General features: G+C 41.8%; 1 protein-coding gene across 11 annotated transcripts in view; it reads right to left on the reverse strand.

Annotated features, from left to right (window-relative positions):
* LOC129810545 (neuroligin-1-like) overlaps window positions 1–24,311 on the reverse strand; it is a 341,636-nt gene that overhangs the window by 274,353 nt on the left and 42,972 nt on the right. For 4 of the 11 annotated variants that reach the window (XM_055861138.1, XM_055861134.1, XM_055861132.1 and 1 more), the window contains exons 1-3: window positions 19,194–19,629; window positions 7,909–8,768; window positions 7,050–7,109 (exon numbers count right to left, since the gene is read on the reverse strand). In XM_055861138.1, coding sequence (XP_055717113.1) covers window positions 7,050–7,109; window positions 7,909–8,416 — 568 coding nt within the window. In that variant the 5' untranslated portion in view covers window positions 8,417–8,768; window positions 19,194–19,629. Of the gene's footprint in view, window positions 1–7,049; window positions 7,110–7,908; window positions 8,769–17,310; window positions 17,406–19,193; window positions 19,630–24,311 lie in introns of those variants that run through there. The other 7 variants (XM_055861137.1, XM_055861136.1, XM_055861135.1 and 4 more) reach the window with 3 other exon arrangements.

Below are 24,311 nucleotides of genomic sequence, written 5' to 3' on the forward strand. Positions count from 1 at the left end.
AACTGCTGGGGTTAAACATTTATTAATGACACCCTCTGATATGGAGCACCTCAGTAGAACGTGGCTCCTGGCTAAGTGATTTATGGACTACTGTATGTGAAAATTACAGTTTATTACTTCTTATTCCAAGACTAACCTCTGTCATTTAAACATATTTGTTACGGGAACCATAAGTATTAAAAATGAGTTTCTACATGGGAATGAAAATGTGCCAATGACCTTTCTACAGTAAACAGACAGACTGTAGAAGAGGTAGCAGCTGGGAGGTGAACTTAAACCCAGTGATTAACACACTCTGGGTCAGGTGCTTTGTTCCCATTATCAAGTCAAGGTGAAACCTGCATTTACTTAGATTCCCCTGCACGGTGGCCATCTGCAACAGCTTGTCACTCCAACCCGCTCTAGTTCTCTCTCTCTTACCCCCTCTTCTTCAGGTTCAATAGTTGTCACTTACTGAGAAAATGCACTGTGCTCAACCGGGAACAGGGCCAAGTGCGGCACGGAATCTGTTTCATCCGACACTCCCTAATTTAGCATAAACCATAATTAAAGTGACTTGGCAGTCGGCTAAAACCAAATTTCATACTCCCTGATCACAAGAATGGGTGTGCAGTTGGTAGCCAAAAATGAGCCTGATGATGTGGACTTGTTATTTAAATGCCCACCCTGACAAGTATTAAATACGTTCAAACTGATGTACAACTATCAATGGCATTTGGTTAATGTACGATATATTGACACTTTTGGACTATAGTGCAAATAGAAAAAACACATCTCCTCTGTCAGGTATAGTACAAGGTATCCTGAGTATACGGTCCCAGGTATCCATGATGTAAGGCCTACATAAAACCTATGGGCTTTTACTCAACCAACAAACAAGCCACTTTCCAATACTGCATCATCCTGAAATCAAGGTTCCTGTACCATCACATTTCATTACAGGTTGCCATTGGCATTACCATTCTGTTTGAGATATACCTCACAGTCTTCTGACACATAGCAAACATGTCCTTGGGCAATTAGTGGATTGTATGTCAAGGAAGATGATGTTTAACAGCTTCCCACTGTAGTTCAAATGAGGCACACAGCAACTCTGCACTAAAGTGTGGCCTGGCCCTTTAAAATGGGCCGCAGTGAATTGGCGTTTCAGAATTTATCACAGCTGCCACCGACCAAGTCGGTCCAAACATTATATCACCCACTGGCGCTCTCTCTCTCTCTCGTTCTCTCCCTCTTTCTATCCCTCGCTTTCTCTTTCTCTCTCTCTCCTTCACTGCAGCATTGCACATCCGGGCCTGTGTTTTCTTAAAGAGCCTCTATTCAACCCTGCTCTGAATTCCGATGAATAGGCCATGAGATCACAAAAAATGAAGTGAGAGAATCAAACCCTACTGCGATGAACATATGTTAGCATGTGTAAAAGTGCAAAGATGTGCATACTGTACAGTGCTTGTACGTCTGTGCATCAACACTAGGGCTTTAGTACATGGTATTGACACTGATTGTTAGAAAGAAAACAAACTCTAAATGTGGGAACATTTCCTTCTCTACTCATTGCATTATCATTGTTGAATGTTCTCCATCATTGCAGCCTCATGCATTACATAGTATAAGCCCATTTTGGAAAGGCCCATAAAGAATGTCTGTGAATATGAAATTGAAACTATGGTAAAAAAGCTGTTACTTCTCGGCAGCAATATTTATGTTGATTCAACAGTATATTTTAAATATGCATGAGAGCTTGCAATGCATTTCACACTGCATCAAAAGACCATTTCTTAGAAATGAACAGCACAGAAAGCAATATTAGGTCTGTTGTTTTCCATTGTTCCCTACTACTAGAGGAGCTCTATAATAAGTGCCATGCCTGGACTGTTAACTTCAGTTTAATGCCCTTTATTAAAGATTCAAAAATTAAGATACTCATTTATTTATCATAATACAGTGTTCATTAATATTTAACTGAAGCTATCAACACTGGAACCTTGGAATACCATTTGTACCTTCACAGAAACCTCTCAGTATGACAACAATAGTAAATGTTCAGCCACCATTCTTCCTGCTACAGCATAAAAGATCAGGGGAGACTTTTCCAATCAACATTTTCATACCTCAGTTGATGGAAACTCACGGTGAGAGCACGGAGCTATCAAAACCAGGTGAGGTATTACTTTTTCAGATTGAAAATACACTTGAAGTGTGGCTCTCAGTAGTGGAATCAACATCGGTCAATTGAAAATTAACAGATTTCCCACGAAGTCTGGAAGCACCTCGTTAAGTCTACAGAGCAGTCCCACGACTCACACATACTTACTACACACCACAGCAGTTAAAACCCTCTGTATGTGCAAGCACAATCCGCAGAGAGAATCCAATCCACCATGCATAACGTATAGGGCCTTTCCCAACTCTACCAAGCTCTAATGACTTCAGTCACAGCCTGATTTTTATAAATGCTGAGCCCACCATTGTACACTTCTGCTCAAATTGAATACACTTAGCACAAACTACAGGTGATGTTCACATTCACCACTGAAACAATTCATCTCTGATTTCCTGATAGAGAACAAGGCCGTTTGTATGTTTGCAGAAAAGTCTACAAATGCACACCCACGTTTGCCTGCACAAACACAAACACACAGGTTTGCCTCTTTTGATCTATCTTACAGAGAAAGAGTGAAACACATGGAACATACAACCATATACACATTCACCCACCCACCCACAGTGCTTCAGCCCACATAAAGAAAGCTACAGCACACCATTAAAACTAAAACTTTAGCCCAGGTTTTACAGACAGCTTCTCTCCGGGGAGACAGTGGGGAGAAGGCTGGAAACTTATTGGAGCTGTAAAAATCTATTCCTGAGGACCTGCACCTCCCCCAGGAGCCCCCTTCAACCATTACAAAACTGGGACGAGACCTCATAAATGGAAAGGGGGGGTGGGGGTGCTAAGGGCAACTATATATTACTCTATGTGTGAAACAGCCTTCATCATAACACTAACTACACTGGGTTCCAGTTATTTGGAATACTGCAGAACTACTGTAACAACTGAACAGCAGCTCATAGAAACCATCCCCAAATTGATTAAAGAGCTTTATTTAAGCTTCACCGACTTTCCTCAACCACACAGATCTATTCTAAATCAGCTCTGTCGTACCCTCAATGTGGATGCAAATTTGGAGAACAAACTAACTAATATCTTACTAGATGGGGGGTATTTAAAAAAATGCATGGAACTCAGTCCGGCTTTAAACTTACTCTTGAAAGTTGTAATAGTAGAACGCACATTGTGTAGTGCATCATGAGTTCCTCTTGTCATGTTAGTCATTGTATACCTTAGAGAGCTATTTATAACTTGTTAGAAATGTCCAGATCAACTAGCCCATGTTAGCAAAAAACATTTATTTAGTTTTTTTACCTATAGATTTTGTTTTGTTTTTTAGCCACTCAAATATCACATGATTACACATTAGACATGGCAAAATGTATAGAATTGCAAGAAAATGTGCTTTAAAAATGCAACATTTTATTGGCACCCCATGACAAAATGTGTAGATTTGCAAGAAATAAGCTTTAAACCTGCAAAATTCTCTCCGCCAACAAGAGGGGTGTGAACAGTTTGTGTCATAGACAGTGCTTGTGCCCATAGAAATAGACGTGGTGAATGCGCGCGCAGGGGGGGGGGGGGGGTTACTAAAAGCTGGAAGGCGGCCCGAGTGAAAAAGTTTGGGAACCCCGGATGTAGAATAGAAGGACCACACTATCACAGTTCATCCTGAATTACACCAAACACTCAACTCCAAAATGCCTCTCTTTTACATATGCCCAAAGAGGAACAGAACATTGAATGGATACAAACCATAACTGAAAAGCTCTGCAGTATTACAGAGGATTTAGAGGATGAGTTAGCTCTCCTCTGAAACAATCAAGGTGACTGAGACATTCTGATCTGTACATTTGAAATCCTATTATCAATGTGGTCTGGAATGATGAAAAATAGCCTACTAACAAACATATAAAAGAGGCACAAAACTTTCATCTTTACTGCATTACTGATGTCCCTGAGCTCTACTCATTGCCTGAATTGTGTGTGCTTCCACAGTGACCCGAGATATAGAGTGAGTAGATAATTGCAGTGGCAAAATGCTGTGTGATCAGTGCCAAAAAATTAATCAGACATATGAGTGTGTTGCAGCTTGTGGTGACTAAAACATCATTCCATCTCATCACACTGCTTTACCCATGTAGCACTGCAATCAATAAATTCTAGCCCTAACTTAGAGGAAGCTGTGTCATTTTTTTAGGCAATAAGAACACATGGAAATAGACAATGTAGCAAAACACAGTAACATATTTGTTGCAGTTTTGTCATCATCAAGTGAACATTTAAGAGAGACATTAAAAGGTGTGATCAGCCACTTCATTGGCTTGCACTCGGCGGGGGCAGAGTCATGTGACATCTGTCATACTCTAATTTCCATGTTAAGTGGGGGGGGGGGGTCAACATGGTGGCTCTGACTGGCAGGAAAGGAGGTCAAATGACTAAGCAAAGAGGCCAGGGAGAGAGGGGACAAGTTATGATATGATTAGTTAGTAAAGGTATATTGGGTATATACAGTTGAAGTCTGAAGTTTACATACACTTAGGTTGGAGTCATTAAAACTAGTTTTTCAACCACTCCACACATTTCTTGTTAACAAACTATAATTTTGGCAAGTCGGTTAGGACATCTACTTTGTGCATGACACAAGTCATTTTTCCAACAATTGTTTACAGATAGATTATTTCACTTATAATTCACTGTATCACAATTCCAGTGGGTCACAAGTTTACATACACTAAGTTGACTGTGTCTTTATACAACTTGGAAAATTCCAGAAAATGATGTCATGGCTTTAGAAGCTTTTGATAGGCTAATTGACATAATTGGAGTTAATTGGAGGTGTACCTGTGGATGTATTTTAAGGCCTACCTTCAAACTCAGTGCCTCTTTGCTTGACATCATGTGTAAATCAAAAGAAATCAGCCAAGACCTCAGACAAAAAAATTGTAGACCTCCACAAGTCTGGTTCATCCTTGGGAGCAATTTCCAAATGCCTGAAGGTACCACGTTCATCTGTACAAACAATAGTACGCAAGTATAAACACCATGGGACCATGCAGCCATCATACCGCTCAGGAAGGAGATGCGTTCTGTCACCTAGAGATGAACGTACTTTGGTGTGAAAAGTGCAAATCAATCCCAGAACAACAGCAAAGAACCTTGTGCAGATGCTGGAGGAAACAGGTACAAAATTATATATATATCCACAGTAAAACAAGTCCTATATCACCATGACCTGAAAGGCCGCTCTGCAAGGAAGAAGCCACTGCTCCAAAACCGGGCATAAAAAAGCCAGACTACATTTTGCAACTGCACATGGGGATAAAGATCGTACTTTTTGCAGAAATGTCCTCTGGTCTGATGAAACAAAAATAGAGCTGTTTGGCCATAATGACCATCGTTATGTTTGGAGGAAAAAGGGAGACGCTTGCAAGCCGAAGAACACCATCCCAACCGTGAAGCACGGGGGTGGCAGCATCATGTTGTGGGGATGCTTTGCTGCAGGAGGAACTGGTGCACTTCACAAAATAGATGGCATCTAGAGGGAGGAAAATTATGTGGATATATTGAAGCAACATCTCAAGACATCAGTCAGGAAGTTAAAGCTTGGGTCTTCCAAATGGGTCTTCCAAATGGACAATGACCCCAAGCATACTTCCAAAGTTGTGGCAAAATGGCTTAAGGACAACAAAGTCAAGATATTGGAGTGGCCATCACAAAGCCCTGACCTCAATCCTATAGAAAATTTGTGGGCAGAACTGAAAAAGCGTGTGCGAGCAAGGAGGCTTACAAACCTGATTCAGTTACACCAGCTCTGTCAAGAGGAATGGGCCAAAATTCACCCAACTTATTGTGGGAAGCTTGTGGAAGGCTACCGTTTGACTCAAGTTAAAAAATGTAAAGGCAATGCTACCAAATACTAATTGAGTGTATGTAAACGTCTGACCCACTGGGAATGTGATTAAAGAAATAAAAGCTGAAATAAATAATTCTGTCTACTATTATTCTGACATTTCACATTCTTAAAATAAAGTGGTGATCTTAACTGACCTAAAACAGGGAATTTTTACTAGGATTAAATATCAGGAATTGTGAAAAACTGAGTTAAATTTATTTGGCTAAGGTATATGTACACCTCTGACTTCAACTGTACATTGGAGCTACTGTATATGTCTACAAAATACTATATCTGTGACTACCTCTGGGTATATATGTTTAAGGGACTTGGAGGACTGCTAGTGGGATGGAATATCTGAGATGATTTGGGAATATGTTGGCAATGCTATAACAGTGTCGGAGCCTGATATGCCAGAACCCAAATTTACGGAGGGGAGGAGGGTTGGAGAGGGGTTGCCCTGCCTTGTGTGTGTAGCTCAGCAGAGAGGAGAGAGGGCGCAGAGAGAGGATGTTTAATGAGCGCCCCCCCCCCCCAGCCTCCTGCCTGCCAGAGTGGCTGCATTAACACCACACGCCTTATCAAGGGCGCTGTCACCGGCCCTGAGAGGCACAATGCACTGCCACTCTGCCAGCCAGCAGAAGAGAGGGCGAGAAGGAAGGAGAGAGAAAGAAAGAGGGAGGAGTGGGGAGGGAAGGAGCCTAGAGGACATTATCTTGATGAAGCCATGATCGATAAAGCCAGAGCAAGCCAATGGAACAGCGATACCATCCCTTTTAATTGAGATTAGACTCTGCAAGTTCACCGTGCGCCCATCTAATTTAAGAGTGGCCGACGTCTCACCACAGTTAACTCCTCACACACGTCATCAATTACAGGATACTCTCTGACCTGGGACCTGGCAGCCAATCAGAGGGCCCCACTTCCTCTCCTCACCTCTCGGTGGATTGCTGACTGGGGAGGGGAGACGCCTCTCTCTGGGGCCCCATGCCACCGGCCCTCCCTTCTCTGTTTTCTCTGTTATTTATTCCAGTGCATACATACCTCCTTGTCTACATATTTTCTTGCCCGGTTTCCTGGCACATTCCTTGGATATTCTTTTTACTGTAAAATGAATAGAAGACTAAAAAATAACATGGAGCTCCATTAAGGACAGTTGGAGCATGCAACACCACTATCTGACTGCTGAGGAAGGAGATAATGTGGTAGCAAAGAGAGTTCCCACCGGGCACACACCGGTTGAATCAACGTTGGTTCCACGTCATTTCAATGAAATTACGTTGAACCAATGTGGAATAGGCGTTGAATTGACGTATGTGCCCAGTGGGTTGCTCTTATTGGCTTAGTTCATTAATCAATCAGTCAGTAAATCAATCAATAATCATTATTTACATGAGCTTCCTCCTTGATGAGCCCTATTCATTGTGTCTACACACAATGGACAGATGATGACCCGCTATCAGTCAGGAGTGAGGAGTGAGGAGGAGAAGCAGGAGGAGGAGGGGAAAGGAGGAACCAGTCTCACCTGAATGGACGTGCTGAGGTAAACAGGAGGATGTGCGTGAGGAAGGGATCAGGAGACTGATGAACTGCCGCACACTCACACACAAACAGACAGACACACACACACACACACACACACACACACACACACACACACACACACACACACACACACACACACACACACACACACACACACACACACACACACACACACACACACACACATAGAGGCGCACACACACATACATACTCACACACATAAAAGCAGTGTCATGCACGTAAACATGCAGAGGTCATGCTTTTCTCACTCTTGTCAGTACAAAACATAGAGGAAAATATTTAAAAAGGGGTTGTTGGTTTAGGTCTGTTTTTCCTGTTGATCCTGCTGTTAACTCACCATCCTCAGTGGGAACATATATGTTTAAGAAAAGGCAGTCCTCGCTCTGGTCCTGTACGTAAGAAGACACTATCTCCAGGTTGTTAGTGAACCACACAGGCAGCATGACGTCTGGCAGACGCCCCTCCACGATGGTCTGAGGGCAGACCGGGCCGAACTGCGTGGCGTTACGGACCTCCGGCCACGAGATGGGCGGCTCCGGGGGCTGAAAGCGCCTCTCGCCCGTGGGGGGTGCGGCATAAGGTACCCCCTGGAACTGAATGACGGGTCCCAGGATCTCGTTGTTGAGCTCCTTCTTGACGCCCCTCAGTTTGCCGTACACGGTGGTGACCACGGGGTCCGTCTCGTCCAGTTTCTGAGAGGCCGTGACCAGGGCCTGCTGCGCTAGGCTCAGTATCCATAGCAGGAAGGTGAGGTCCAGGCCCAAACCAAGGCCTACGCCTAGCCGGGGCTGCATGGCCCTCCAGGCAGGGTGCAGCCTCAGACGGCCAGGCCTCTGCAGGGGCATGCTCCCTCTGCCACACCAGTAGATACACACACACACACCAACTAGGGCTCACCACACCGCAGCGCTAGCAGCAACAATCCACTTTAGGTCCGCCCACAGAAAGGGGTACAATCAAAGGAAAAGTATGAGGCCTCCCAAACGTGCGGCTGTCAAAACTTTCAAAGGCTCTTTGCATGGCAAGTACTCCCCACTGATTTCACACTGGCGGAGGCAACATCTTCACTTGCTGCTATTCGTCAGGCCGCATCCTATTGACAGTCCTGTTTTCCATCCTGGCGACGCAGGCAGGGCAGCCATTTGCAGCAGGTCTTCCACAGATAAATCAACCCCAGTCGAGGCGTGGGTCTATATCCTGCAGGAAATAAAAAATAATTAATTAGTACTGAGGTGGAGAGAAGAAATATGAACAGAGCAGGGCTTTACTGGCTGTTACATTCTGGCTATGTTGCCATCAAGCAGAGCACAGGGGAATCACAGTCTGCCTAGTGACACCTCATCAATCATGTGCAAGTAGCAGACTGACTGAGTGACTGGGTATTAGTTAAGGGATCTTTCCTCCTCTTCCAGACCAGGGAGGGAGAATTAAGAAGATCATGTTCATAGAGAGAAGGAAATCCTATTTGTTTACAATGCGGTGACACCTGTCATAGACACATAGTGGGGGACATAAAGAAACTTCAGTTATGACAGTGTTAGCATGGAAATGGGAAAAGAGATCAAAATATTCTCTAAGAGCATCCATATTCTTATGACTAGAGCTCCCTTCTGAACATGTTTACTCAACAAGGAGATTGACGTTAATTAGGGAAATATGCTCAGAAGAATAACATAATAAAGTTGCAAACCGAGCCTTGAGGTAATGCGACATGTTGACTTGCTTCTCCTTGCACATTAACTGGCGACTTCCAAATCTTAGGAGAGAAACCTTTCAACCTTGCATACAGTACGGTACATAAAACAAATATTTGAAAGCTATATTTGGATCATCCTCTATAGACAGGTTAGCTGATGTCCCGAAAACGTTACGCATGATTTAATGAGGCAGAAGTTTGTGTGTTGTTGTGATTCTGGATGGCCAGATAGCTAGTAACAATGACAAGAAGCTGCCATGTGGGGAATCGTAGGGGGCTCGTTTTTATCTAGTTTCATCTTGTTCATAATACCACGTCTTGTTTTGAGGTGTTGTGACTGATCCCAGCTAGCACAGAGGATCTGGGCCGATTCGGCTGAGAGTCGGGGCACTCGGCTAAGAGTCATGTGGCCCGAGTCTGTGCTGCCTTCAGCAGTATTACTTATGGCTAGGATGCGGGGATTGAGCTCGGGCCGATTCCAGTGGCCCAAATGAATTATTTGGGGCTTGGGCTGATTCCAGTGACATTTATCTGTCCCAAATGTATTACTTGGGGCTCTGGGCTACTCTCTGGCAGATGACTACACGGGCTGCTTTATATAATTAACATTTCATAATTTATTTTTTCCATATTTTCTCATTGTTTCTGTGATCAAAAAATAGAATTAACATTTAAATTAAATTCTTTAAGAGTCCTGTGTAGTATTTTAGTGTTTTGATACTTTGTGCAACGCAATTGATAAGCATTAAAAACTTTGTGGCTGGAGCCTCCCAAGTGGTGCAGCGGTCTAAGACACTGCGTCGCAGTGCAAACTGCATTGCTACAGATGCTGGTTCGAGACCCGAGCTGGCGCGTGCCGGCCGCGACCGGGAGACCCATGAGGCGACACACAATTGACCCAGCGTCGCCCGAGTTAGGGGAGCGTTTGGCTGGCCGGGATGTCCTTGTCCCATCGTGCTGTGGCGGGCCAAGCGCATGCACACTGACAAAGTCACCAGGTGTATGGTATTTCCCTCTGACACAAAATGTTTTTTTTTATGGATGGGTATAATTTGTATGTATAAAATGTATAATAGTCATATCTAAAATTACTAAATTGGGTAATTTTGTATACATTTATTTCAATTTGCATCGGTCCACTTCTGGAGGGATTCTGGTAAAATGCCGGCAAAGTCGGCTGAATTCCGGTAGCCAGAAAAGGCCCGATGTACTTGGGCCGATTCTGGGCAGTCACTCATTTTGATTCCGGGCCGAGTCCGACACCCGATTCCGGGCCGATTCAATCAGTTCCGCCCCCCGGAAGAGGGCCAATTCCTCATTGCTAGCTGGGATGACAATTCTATGCTAATATGTCTAAAATTCGCTAGCTAACAAACAAATCATTGTGCAAATGTATTTATGTTTTCAATAAACATTGGAGATGAAATATAGTTTACATGTTGTCCACGATCTAAGCCAACCCTTTGTGTATTGCCCCATAGTTGCGCACACATCGGTTTTGTTGCTAAACAACCAACCCGTCTTTAGAAAACAAGTCTTAATGAGGAATGGGAGGTTAGTTTGTAACTAGAAGCGACTCGCTCTCTCTCTCCAAGGGAATCAGTTACAGGCAGATTCAGATCAGCCATTCATTTAGACCAGCACATGAAAACAGCGCCAGATCTCCCAGCGAAACACAAAATGGGTTTATGTCCTCCCAATATGGGATGCCTGTCCTCAATATTACTGTACTGGGTCCGCCACACATAGAGTCAAAGAGGTTGAAGAATTTAGCATTTTTCAAACACGTTTCCTGCAATCTAGAGTCATAATCATTACGCTTAATTCAATGTAAAAAAAAAAAGTATATTTTTCTGCATATCTAAGCATACCTCTTGAGCTGTCTGTATCTTCCTGACTGGAATATGCTGCTCGGTATCTATAATGCTATAATCTGGGTAAAGAAATGTACTTTATATTTGTATGTACTGTAGTTTTATTCAGTACATTTAGTTATTGCTTGCTTTTCTAAAGTCTACCAACCTTGCCAGCAGGAATGGCAGCTAAGATAGTTAGACAAACTAGCTACTCTAATTTGATTGCTAGGCTGAAATGGCTAGTTATGAGATTTGAAGATTGGGAACATAACTGGGCTAGCTAAAGGCAACTTCAGAACATTTCTAGATGGCTAGTAGTATTACAGAGAAACAACAACAACAACAAAATGTATACAAAAAAGATGTATCTATATATATTTTAAACAGGACAAATCTGAGGAGTCAAGTGTTCCTGCTCCCCCTATGGGCATGATGCCTCTGCATGTACTGTAGTAAGTGACTTTAAAATGAGTGGCCCAGTGGTGAAGTAGGTTGACACCATGGGGAGATGAAGTGATCCTAACAACCCACAACCCCAAGACATTAAGCACACCCTAAGGTTGGACATTTTTAGACAGCAGTACTAAAAATACCCTGTAGCTGTGAGCATGTTGAAAGAAACACTTAGGTTGGTCAAGCAGATCTGTCAGTTTATTGGTCTTCCTGTAGACCTAAGTACACTTATGTGTGTGTGAATATACAAGAATACAGGGTTGGAACAGAGCTGTATATCTCCCATAGTAAATGTAAATGAAATGCTCTGGGTTGGAGGAGTTTTGCAGTGGTCTGATAGTTTTTAACCATCCCAGACACAGCAGATGAGATGTCCAGGTGTACCCAATGGTAATATTTGCAATCACTTATTTCTTCGTATATTGCCAAACACATTCATTACTGGTACCACTCTCACGTCAACCCTTGCAACAAAACCATATTTCAAAACAAATCGCATCTATCGACAAAGGCGTACAAATGATATGCATCCAAACAAATGCATAGCAAGCAGTCTGCGCCCTGGAATAATTAGGCAAACAGATAAACAGAGGAACGAAATGAAAACCTCTGGCATTGATTGTGTACTGTATTGTTAATGAGGATATAAAACTACTGTGAGGTTTTTACAATGGGGAGACTAAGAAAAACTGCACATAGACCTCGCCGCAAGCCTTTGTCATCTCTGACACACCAGACAAATATTTAGACTGCAGACAGGCAAATAAAAACCAAGGCTTTGGCTCTAATCTTTTTTCAGAATCCAGGAGGGGCGAGGTTTGGCTGGAGTGATGATAGCTGGCTGGTTGGCGCAGGGCAGGATTTGGTACCATTGTTGTGCTGCACTGTGTGAGGGAGATGAAGTAAATGAGTGTGTGCACAGAGGATGAGATCAGATTGTGTCCTTTAATCCTTATGACAATCTAACTCAAACAGGCCTATGGTGAGAGGAGTTTATTGAGGTCTCTCCCAAAGCTAAATCTCTCTGGGGTGGTAATGTACTGTAATGCACATCCCAGCAACACTGGGTCACAAACCTATGGTAGCTACCTTAACACTCTGTAATATCTATGTAATACCTGCAGCATAACAATAGTGTCACCCTGATGTAATTTGAATCAAAAGGGAAATCAATTAAATACTGCACTATATGCTCATGTTTTCCTTCTAGAAAATTATTTCTCATTCCATTTTCCTCACTTTCCCTAAACGGGGACAGAAAATGGTTGCCACTTTTGCCTCCAATTTCCATACTTTCTGTGTGTGATTAAACCCTTCTAGGTGTTGTGAACAAATTTCACACGTGGCCAAGATATCCACTTAACAAATCCTTTGAAAATCCCCGCTTAAGAACCCCACCATAATAAGCTCAGCGGATCAAGCAAAAAGAGGTGATCTATGAAATCAACCTTGCCATTTATTTAGCATGTGGAGTAACTCATGTATCACCCTGTTTTTCCACGTTTTTTCCCATGTTGTTAGTATGTTGTTGGTTCCCAGAGTACATGGAGAAGCATTCATCTGCAGATCCAGTGCAGGAACTTGTCCCAGTGTGAGTCGAATCACTAACCTGCTCAGGGACACTACAGCCAAGTGTCAATGCTGAAATGGGAAGCTTAGAAATGGGATGCAATGTTATGACTGTATGTTATGTCAAAAATATGTAATTGTTCAATTATAGACAATCTATACCTGATGCATCACAATACGTCATCACCACTTGATTTATTACCCTATTAATAAACTGATGGGTATACGGAGTGGCAAAATACCACAGAAAAGGCATGGCTATACAGTACATAGACTGAGAGACGATGGTAGATGAACAGCATTTAATGAGGTTCAGCACATTTTTCCCCATAGGAGCCACTGGAAGGTCCCCGATTATATAGAGGTGTACTCTGGAAAACAAACAGCCTATTATTTGAGCCCAAGCTGTAAAGCATAGAGAACATAGAGGCACAAAGCAGAGTTATGGTGGCAGTCAGTCAACAGACTAAACCTTCCATCACTGTGTGGTTTACATCCATGCGAGCTCCCACTGACCTTAATGATCTAATTTCACCTCCAATAAAGGCTTTTGGGGAATTTATAGACGACTGCTTATGACTATTTCAGTGGATATGCTTAGCCAGCAGGTCCGCCATGGCCAGAGTGTGATTTGGGGATTTGCGGTGTGACAGTGAGATGTCGCTGTGAATTAAGAACAGGAGTCAGAAGCCTCCTCTGTGCTCATAACAAATTGAGCACCGTTTGTGACAATGCCCATTGTATCACCATCCTTTAGTAAAACAAGTCAGTCACATTGTGAGGAAGTGAGTAACTAGACTTGACTGCAGCAGCTCCACTGAGGCCTGTCTCCAAACTGGGGGAAATCCCAGGGCTGGGGTTATTAATAAAGACTGATGAATAAATCCAGCATCCATGCATTAATAAGAAGAAATCTACAATCTATAGTAAATCCATAAGGAAATTATGATTAAGAAACAATAATGATCATATGACAAATGACCACCACCACTATGTGTGCTACTAATAAAAAATGATAGAGCGCTGATACCAATAATATCATCAATTACATTTGGTAGCAGCGGTAGTAGTAGAATCACTAATACAAGTAGTAGTATCCACCATTTTGGTTTTCCATCATTACTACCATCTTAATTATGGCTAATGACACTTAACAAATTCCATGATTTACTCAATTACTGCTTAAGTCCCTCTGACTGTAGCAGGTTTTCGTGTGCTGTCATGTCACATCAACTCTGATGGCCCCTCAGTGCTCTGGAGTACTGGGAACATGGAGGAGTTAAAACTGTAATGGCAAGCCGTGAGCGCTTCACACTGCACACACACACTGCACACAAACTGCACACATATACACACACACACACAGAGAAACACACGGCGTATGGTGCCCAGCATACGCCTGCAGCTCGTGGCGGAGCATTGAAGTGCATGACGACAGGGGTGACGTGGCTGCGCATTATTCAGCCTGCTCTACTCACAGCGTCTGCAGCAGCTCTGGTGAAGTCCTGCATCACACTGCACACCATAGCCTACACTACTCCCTACACTACTCCTTACTTTACCCCCTTATCCTTAATTAGCCCCCTTAAGAAAGCCTCCTCCTCTGGTCTCACATCCCCACATTACACTGTTTACCAAGATGATAAACAGCATCATAACTGGACAGCTTCATTGGTGCTTCTACTTAGCAAATCGGGTCAATTCTCTCAAATCAAGTTTATATTTAACTGCATTTCACGTGGGTGTCAAGACACTGAACAAAATGAAGCAAGAACTGCCAAACAAAACAATGCAAGAAAAGGGAATACAAGTTGAATAAAAATTGATAACACAATCAATGGATAAAGACAGGGACAGGTAGCGAGTAGAGGTGGTAGAGGTGGTAGAGGCAGTGATCAGCTGATCACAGCCCTTGTTAGAGCCTGTATTTAGAAAACATGTTTTCATAATTTGACTACATTTATGCAGCATGGCTGGATGGTTGTGTGGGAGGGCATCTGTTTTTTTCCCTCCACTTGGTTCACCTGGCTGCCATCTTCGTGCCTTCTTGCCAGGGGTCAGCTAAAGCACTAGGTTGGCGTGAAAAATGGAAAAGCTTCCTGCCTTCTCTCCGAGAGTCCCTGTGCTCCGTGAGAAACACTACCTCCCACTCTCTCACTTCAGGGCATAGGGAACAGGCCTGGTCAGGAGGATGCGTGGGAAAGTCATTATCATACTTGGAAAATTATCAACTCCACTATTAGATAATATTTTCCACTAATACAAATGTGGCGGGCTCTCCCCAGCCCAGCTCTCCTGGGGCAGACAGGTCTTACGGCTCCACTTTAGCCCACCCCTAGGATCCAGGGGGCCCCCTAAAATTGGTTTACATCAAAGCAATAATTAGTCAGTTAGTTACTGCAGAGCTCATAAGGGACTGGGATGCCCTCAAGGGCCAAGCCTGTGAGCTGGAGAGAGTAAACACAGAACCTACACTCAGCTAGTTTCCCCTGGTGGGACTCAAACTTGGGTTTGGTTTCTTAATGGGCACAAATAGAGGGCAAAACTTTCTTTAAGAGACATAAATGAGTCAAAACTTTAGTGGAGCATTTGTGGTGTTAATTCTCTATATGAATCCAATATTTTTTGCTCTGATCTGGCTTTAAAAGCCACCCCCCTGAGTGGAAGGACAGGTGTTCTTGTAAAAACACAGAGCCTACTGAATTGGAAAGTGTGAGAGTGCTGCTGTGGCCCAGCTCTCTCTCACCTTTAGAGCTACAGGACTCTGATCGATTGGCTGAGTCGTCCTTTCACTCCAGCAGCTGTGGATAGGTGAGAAGTGGAGTACAGATGAGAGGAAGCGAGCAGCAAGCAAAAACTTCACTCCTCACAGGGACACAGAGATAAAAGTCCATTAAGGCTGTTTAGCTTTGTCTTGCACTTTGAGTCCCTGGCACATACTGTGCTTCACTTTATGTGTTTTGGTTTTCTTCAGGAAATGGACAAAAGAAGTGTAAAAGGACTGGATGCCCTCAGGTGAGAACCTGAGTCATCAGACCAGAGGGTTGGTCAGGTCCCACAGGAGAGCTCTGTGCCTCTGTCCACTCATTAGATTGGGTGCTCCAGCGTCCCTCCATTGGGTACACACACACACACACACTTCCGACCTGATTAATGCCCCATTTCCCAGAGCCTGCTGTGCTCCCTGTCAGAGCTGATGCTCTCGCTGCACCCATTTCCCACCTTAGATCAGTCAGACATAATGAACTGACCAAAAACACAGCAAATAACCATTAAGCTCAGCCCTCATATTGACAAGAGGAGACCATCGGTGATCAGTCCACTTGAGTTGAAGAAAGACTGTAGGGCTAAATAACCAGCAAATGGCTAGTTTACATGCAAAACCACCTACCATGGCAAATCCCAAACACCATCCATGACACAGGATACTCACAAAGCCTTCTTTAGAGGGGCCATGTGGAGCCCATGCTAGAACATTTGCGAAGAATGCAGACAGTTCCAAAATGGCCCCAAATTAAACAACACCATGTCAGAACTTGTAACAGAAAACTCCACAGCAATCATCTAAGGAGGAAAGGGTAGCAGATATCTTCCATATTCTCCATCCCATAGCAAAAGCAGGTGTGCTTCCCACATGTCTATTAGCTTGTGGAATTATTATCTGAAACTAAAAGTCACACTGTCTGACTGTGATCACGTGCCAATACTGTCCATGCAAGCTGTAAAGGGAAAATATTTAGCTTTTTTTTAAAAACAATTAATCTAAAATAGTAGTATAGAAAGAAAAACTGGTGAAGGTCATCTTGCTATATAAATGCCCAGACAGAGAATGTTATGTACAAAGACATGCGACAGTTGGAGGCTCTCTGCCAATACTGTAATGAAAAGAGTATTATTCCAATGACAATTTGGCGATCAGACTTTTTTTTGCAATACTTGTAACAAGGGAAATTAGATGAATAATGCATTATGAAACCTAGAATTGACTTTCTGTACTTGAACAATAGAATATGCCATCAATGCTCATTTGTCATAGGCTGTTGATTTAGCACTACTGTAGGCACTGTGCATAATGCACTGAAAAAGAAAGTGTTCCAAAAATGTCCGAACCAACATTATGAGGGTGAGTTCACTAAATCGGTCACATAATTGTAAAGTTACGCACCTGAAACAACAGGCACGCAGTCAACACTTCCATTATTTATGAACTAGCTCCCTCCCATGTACAGAGTGGGTAGCTGAGTTAGAGGCTGCCAGGGGCTAAAGGATAGAAGGGAGATTATTGTAAGAAGCTCTAACCTTTCAGGCTACTGGCTTGACAATAGATCAATGGTTTGAGACTTTGGGGGGTATGAACTACTGATGACACAGATGTTAAAAAATATAAATACATAAATAAATGTTTAAAAAAATAACAGTAGCCTAAGCATTAGCAACATTGTATCCCATTGATTCAAATCAATTTGGCTCCTACCATACATTTTAGTTGAGTTGAGTGAGTAAAAATCATATCTTTATTTAGCTAGCCATTTAAATTAACATGTATATGAACAATTTTGAATGTTACTTTCAATGTTAAAGATGTTAACTTAAATGGCTACGGAAAAAGGTAATATTTTACTCGTTGCTCTCACAAATCAGTAGACCTAATTGATCATTTTGTGTGCTTGCGTTACAATATCAAATGGTATTGGTCACATACACACGGTTAGCAGATGGTGATGCGAGAGTAGCGAAATGCTTGAGAGCAACTAATCATATGGCTCTCTATTTCAAATCACATTCAACTGTGTCCTTGACTCTAATATTGTGTACGATTTGATTGGGTAGGCCTACCTACGACCTCATTTTATGAGCTTTTACAGGAGCAAAATCCAATGTGGCTAAAACGTTACAACATGCAGTGTTCATGTCAATAAAACTGTAATTAACGGCGCCACGCCAGAGCGCACTGTATAGGGTATAGGAGCCTATCTGAAAAATGCCCACTTATGCATATAGCAATCGATGTAAGTCAATGACCAATAGCTTGAAGATCACATAATGATAACTGGTGAGTTTATCCCCCATATCAAACATGCCTCAAACATCCATATTGTAGATAACATCATTAACGACTATTTGCCAAAGCCAAATAAACTAATCCAGTCTTTTACTGCCATGAATAGCAAGTCCTGTCTGTAGGCTATGAATTGAGCGCACATAAATACCGCATTTATCCAGTTTTCTGGTGCCCGGTGCCTATAGCCAATAGTGTTGAACTTTCCCATCAAACGTTGCCTACTCGATTTACTGTATAATACATTCAGTTCTTCATAGCATAAAATGTTTAGCCACCAGCTGAGTGTTTTAATTGTCTACTCAGTCATCTCTGAACACCCATTGACATTAATTAATGAAGGCTAAGACATTCCCGACTCAACGTGAGGTATATATCCTTAATTATGGGTCAATTAATATCAAGTCATTTGGCTGATTAATTTCAATTAAGGGTGGAAATTGATTTTCCTTCATCAAGTGAGGATGGTGTTCTATCTTTATTTCACTGAATAGGGTTAGGTCTCTTCACAGGACTGCAGCTGGTGTTAAAATGGACAGTGGATTTTGGACCTAAGCACCTGTGCAACTGGCATCAGCACAACTGACCCTTATGAAAGTAGATTAATCACATTTTCATATTCAACATACAGGCACATGAGTGTGTGAGCTTCCAACAGAGAGATTTCACCAGAGAGCTGAACAGGAGCATATTGTCAAGCATCTATAGCAACATATGCTCCATCGTTTAATGTAGCCACAATTACATCATCCCCAAATGAAATTCGTCATAACTCTAGGATAATGATATAGGCTATGCAATATAGACATTATGCATGAAATTAAATACATGTATGCAGTCTAGAACTTGTTTATCACCTCCTTCCCAATTTATTACAATTGACCTCGACACAAAGGCTCGCATTTAAAATCCCCATTTGATAAAAGTACACAAAAGCTGGGACCGAATAACATGTTTAAACAGTCATATTTGCGTATATGTATATTTACCATAAGGCTTGATCTCCACCACTCGTCGTCACCTCAGACAATTTTCCTTAGTGCCATGTCCCGTTATTTCAGAGTGCATTGCTCTTTAAAATCAGGGACACAAACCTTGCCAGAAAAAATAGGACTTTTCACTTCAAAGGTATTAAACTTGCTTTTTCATACTTCGTCGTAATTCGGTCCAATTTCGTAGAATAAAGACAAACTAAAGGGTCCCCCTCAGCCGGAATAAGTGTATTTAATCCAAAATGTTTTCCTTCATCAGAGACGACCATTTGCTCTGGGTCTTGCGCAACCCTCCTTGTCTTAACAACATGAAAACTAAAGAACTGAAATATTTTTTATCTGCTCCTCACGATTCTAGTTGCACCTGCTTGATAAAATGCCGAGGTCTCTTCTCATCCCTGTTGGAGAGAGGATGCGCTGATCGAAAAATGGAACAGAGATACACCTAGTGGCCGTGGAAAGAACTTCAATAAAGCTGCTAAATATTTTTTAAAGAGACAAGGAATATTTGTTTCCGTTTGTCTGCAACTTAACTTCCTCTTTTCAAGTCACGATTTTACTCTAGCCCATTATAGGTTACCTATTGTGTTGTATATCTATGTGTGGGCATTCCTGAAGTAGCTATTATTCCCAGAATGAATCACTTCCCTGAATTTACTGCTGTTGCATCACATTCACAGGTACTTTTTGACTGCATTTTATTTGCATGAATGTTATTTATTTTGTAGTACAGAATGATCACCAGTGCATATGAGCATATACCACCTGAGAGGGATAATTATTTAAACCCTGGATTGGATTTAGCCACCATATAGAGCCATTGTTCTGCAAGCACTTCACAATTGATAGGCTACTTGAGGCATATGGAGAATGCTAAGACTATTGTTCTGTTTGCTACAAGCATTGTGGGACTGCCACTAGAAATGATTTCACCTAAAGGATATTTTCAGCAACACGGACAGCCTTTCCATGTAGAGAAAGATAGAGGGTACAAACAACCGTTGAAGTTGTACCCTATTAATGTTAAAATAATAGGGCAGAGAAGTCAGAGAAGGTTAGGTTTAATAGATTTCTACTCTTCAAAGGGAGTTTCAGTTGTGATTCTATTGTGTAGCCATGGTCACAAAATAAGAATCTCAATTTATACTGAACAAAATTATAAACGCAACATGGAAAGTATTGGTCCCATGTTTCATGAGCTGAAATAAAAGATTGCAGACATTTTCCATTGGCAATAAAAGCTTATTTCTCTCAACTTTTTGGCACACATTTTTTTACATCTCTGTTAATGAGCATTTCTCCTCTGCCAAGATATTCCATCCACCTGACAGGTGTGGCATATCAAGAAGCTGACTAAACAGCATGATCGTTACACATGTTCACCTTGTGCTGGGAACAATTAAAGGCCCCTCTAAAATGTGCAGTTTTTTTACACAACACAATGCCACAGATGTCTCAAGTTTTGAGGGAGCAAGCAATCGGCACGCTGACTGCAGGAATGTCCACCAGAGATATTGCCAGTGAATGTCATGTTCATTTCTTACCATAAACTGCCTGCAACATCATTTTAGAAAATTTTGCAGTATGTCCAATCGGCCTCAAAACCGCAGACCAAGTTCATGGCATTGTCTGGGTGCTCGGTTTGCTGATGTCAATGTTGTGAATAAAGTGCCCCATTGTAGTGGTGGGGTTGTGGTATGGGCAGGCAAAGCTACGGACAATGAACACAATTGCATTTTAACAATGGCAAAGAGATACCGTGATGAGATCCTGAGGCCCATTGCCGTGCCATTCATCCACCGCCATCACCCCATGTTTCAGTATGATAATGCACGGCCCCATGTCGCAAGGATCTGTAATTCTTGGAAGCTGAAAATGTCTCAGTTCTTCCATGGCCTGCATACTCAGACATGTCACCCATTGAGCATGTTTGAGATGCTCTGGGTCGATATGTATGACAGCATGTCCCAGTTCCCACCAATATCCAGCAACTTTGAACAGCCATTGAAGAGGAGTGGGACAACATTCCACAGGCCACAATCAACAGCCTGAACAACTCTATGTGAAGGAGATGTGCTGCATGAGGTAAATGGTGGTCACACCAGATACTGACTGTTTTTTGGATCCACGCATCTACCTTTTTTTAAGGTATCTGTGACCAACAGATGCATATCTGTATTCCCAGTCATGTGAAAGCCATAGATTAGAGCCTAATGAATGTATTTCAATTGAATGATTTCCTTATATGAACTGTAACTCAGTAAAATCGTTGAAATTGTTGCATGTTGAGTTTATATTTTTGTTCAGTATACATTGAGTTGCTCTTAAACGTGTAGAAATGCTGTAATTACACTAATAACAACATTGTACTAACGTGGTAACACAGAACATAGTACAATGTTGTGACTGTAGTAATTCAGTTGGTATAACTACACGGATATAATAGAGCAACTTAATGTCCGTGATATCTTAAACAGTGCTGTCCTGTTGACAGTCATGAGATAACTTGGGAATCAGTAGCCTAGGCAGCCAATAGTGCATGGGCGCTAGATTTGCACAAACGCCTAGGCTTATTGTGCATTCCCGGTAATACTTGATGTGCATCCTCCATTCAGGCTGCAAAGGCATAATTTTCCTCCTTAACTAGCTTTAATTGCGAGAAGGTGGGAAAAAATGGGAAAGTATGAGTACTTTCTTTATGAAACACCTTTTTCCACCACCATTTTCAGATTTCCAGACAATTTAGGATGTTGCACACTGTGTACAGCCAAGGGTGTGCAACATCCTGTCTGAAAATACAAAATGGTGGTGGAAAATGGTGTTTCATAAAGAAAGTACAAATATTTTCCATGTTTCTTTCAGCTGCCTATTCAAGGGAACCAGAAACTGAATAAGCACTTGAACAGAACTTTAGATTGTGATAACTGCACTGACAGATATCAAGCAACTCAGCTGCTACAGTTGATATGGCGACTTGGAAAATGGAAGTTATTTTTAAGAATAAGGGAAACAACGCCACTCTTCGTCCACTGTCTAGGGGCGCAACTTTGGTTTTAGAAGTGGGTGGGACATAACCTGGCAGGGGTTATCCTTCAGATTTTTTGGGGGCATCTAAACGTAATTTCCTGCATTTCTACTATGGCTGTCCACAACAACAACAAAAAATCTAGGTCCACCAATAGTAGTCTTTTCTTTAGACCAATCAATAGATCGCCATTTTAAAATGTGTATTATTCCATAGGCCTATATAGACACACCCTATGTGTTTTAATAAAAATCAACTAGGCTATATGTACTGAATTTGTCTGATGCTTAAACAAGCTGTTCGATTAAAAAACCAATACACACAAATGACTCAAGAGACAGAGATCAAGATAGCCTAACCAGAAGAAGAAAACCTGTTTCCTAACCCTCCTTCTCCTTCCTGCTGTTATGCTCCTGAAGTTGCCGGTAATAGGCTACACCAGTGCTCGACAAGCTTTTCCATTTGGAGTGTCAATTTATCTTACCATTTCTACCAATCTCCATGGCAGTTCTGATTTTCATATGCACATTTTCGTGGAACAGTTTAATTTAATTTATAAAAGTAATTGTATCTGAAAATCATTGTCTGTGGTAAATCCACATTCGATCTAAATCTAAATGAAAATTATACAAATCTAAAAGTAACTTTTCTTGCCATTCCCAACTATGTAATAATAACCTACATAAAGCCAACACAAAAACATTGCGGCATGCAGGTAGAAAATATCATGATAAAAATAAATAACCTGTAAATCACATTGGCTATGCACAGTCTGTCTGCAACGATCTTGAAACATTGTATCAACTATTAACCGGGTTGCCCAAAAACTCTTGCTAGCAAACTCGAAACATTGTATCAAATATTCTGGCCTGCGCCAGTGAGCCCATAAAAGACACAACTGTAGGCTATTTGTGCAAGGGATAAGAAGTAATCAGGTTTCCACCTTATCAGAGCATTACATTTTTCAGTTTCATGCCGAGTGGTTATCGAAAGGGATAGAGCTGGAAATATTGTGTAAATACTTTGATGAACTATTGTCATTATTAATTGATTCTAAAAACAGACTTTGTTTACTTGCTGTTTGAGGTGAAGAAAAATGACTTTGAGAAGCTCCACAGCTCATTAGTGGTGGTGAGTTAAGACAAGCAGAAATACTACCAGACATCCTCAAATGGGCACATTTACAGGCATACATTTGCGCACAGGACATGTAGACTAGTCCTACTTCTACATGCGTAATCAGGTGTGCATCTTTACTCAACATTGGCAGGAGCGTTTCAAACAAAAGATGATGAATAAATTGACAAAACTTTTCTCACAAGTGTAGCATAGGTTGTGAGTTCTGTAAACACATGTCCACTCCAACAATGAGAACGGTAAATGACTGTAATAATAATATATTGAATGCATCAACAGAAATAACCACAACCAAACAATCATTGCAAATTAGAAATGATGGTAATTTTTTATTTAACCTTTATTTAACCAGGTAGGCCAGTTGAGAACAAGTTCTCATTTACAACTGCGACCTGGCCAAGATAAAGCAAAGCAGTGTGACACAAACAACAACACAGAGTTACACATGGAATAAACAAACATACAGTCAATGACACAATAGAAAAGTCTATATACAGTGTGTGCAAATGAGGTAAGATAAGGGAGGTAAGGCAATAAATAGGCCATAGTTGCGAAATAATTACAATTTAGCAATTAAACACTGGTTTAATTTAATTTAGCATTAAACAAATGCAGGCTTCTACTTGTGATATATGTAATGGGGAATTGATAGACACAGAAAACAATGCACACAATGAAGTTATGAAACAATGTGTATGTTCTTTGTGCATCTGAGCCACACTGCCCTTATTCTTGGACCATGGCGTCCCCGCGGCCTCCTCAATGGATTAGTTTACTGAGACAGGCGCAAATCAAACAGGTCTCTCGTGTGCCATGACAAAAAAAAAGTATCTATTTGTGACTGTCATGTTTTCAATACAGACCCTTTTGTCATACAGTAGGCTATTCCATATAAGGCACCCAGACCCTATGAAAGTTGCATAGTATAACCTTAATCTTGTAATAAATCAAAT

Source organism: Salvelinus fontinalis, chromosome 14 (assembly GCF_029448725.1).
Source record: "Salvelinus fontinalis isolate EN_2023a chromosome 14, ASM2944872v1, whole genome shotgun sequence".
In the NCBI taxonomy this organism is placed as follows: domain Eukaryota; kingdom Metazoa; phylum Chordata; class Actinopteri; order Salmoniformes; family Salmonidae; genus Salvelinus; species Salvelinus fontinalis.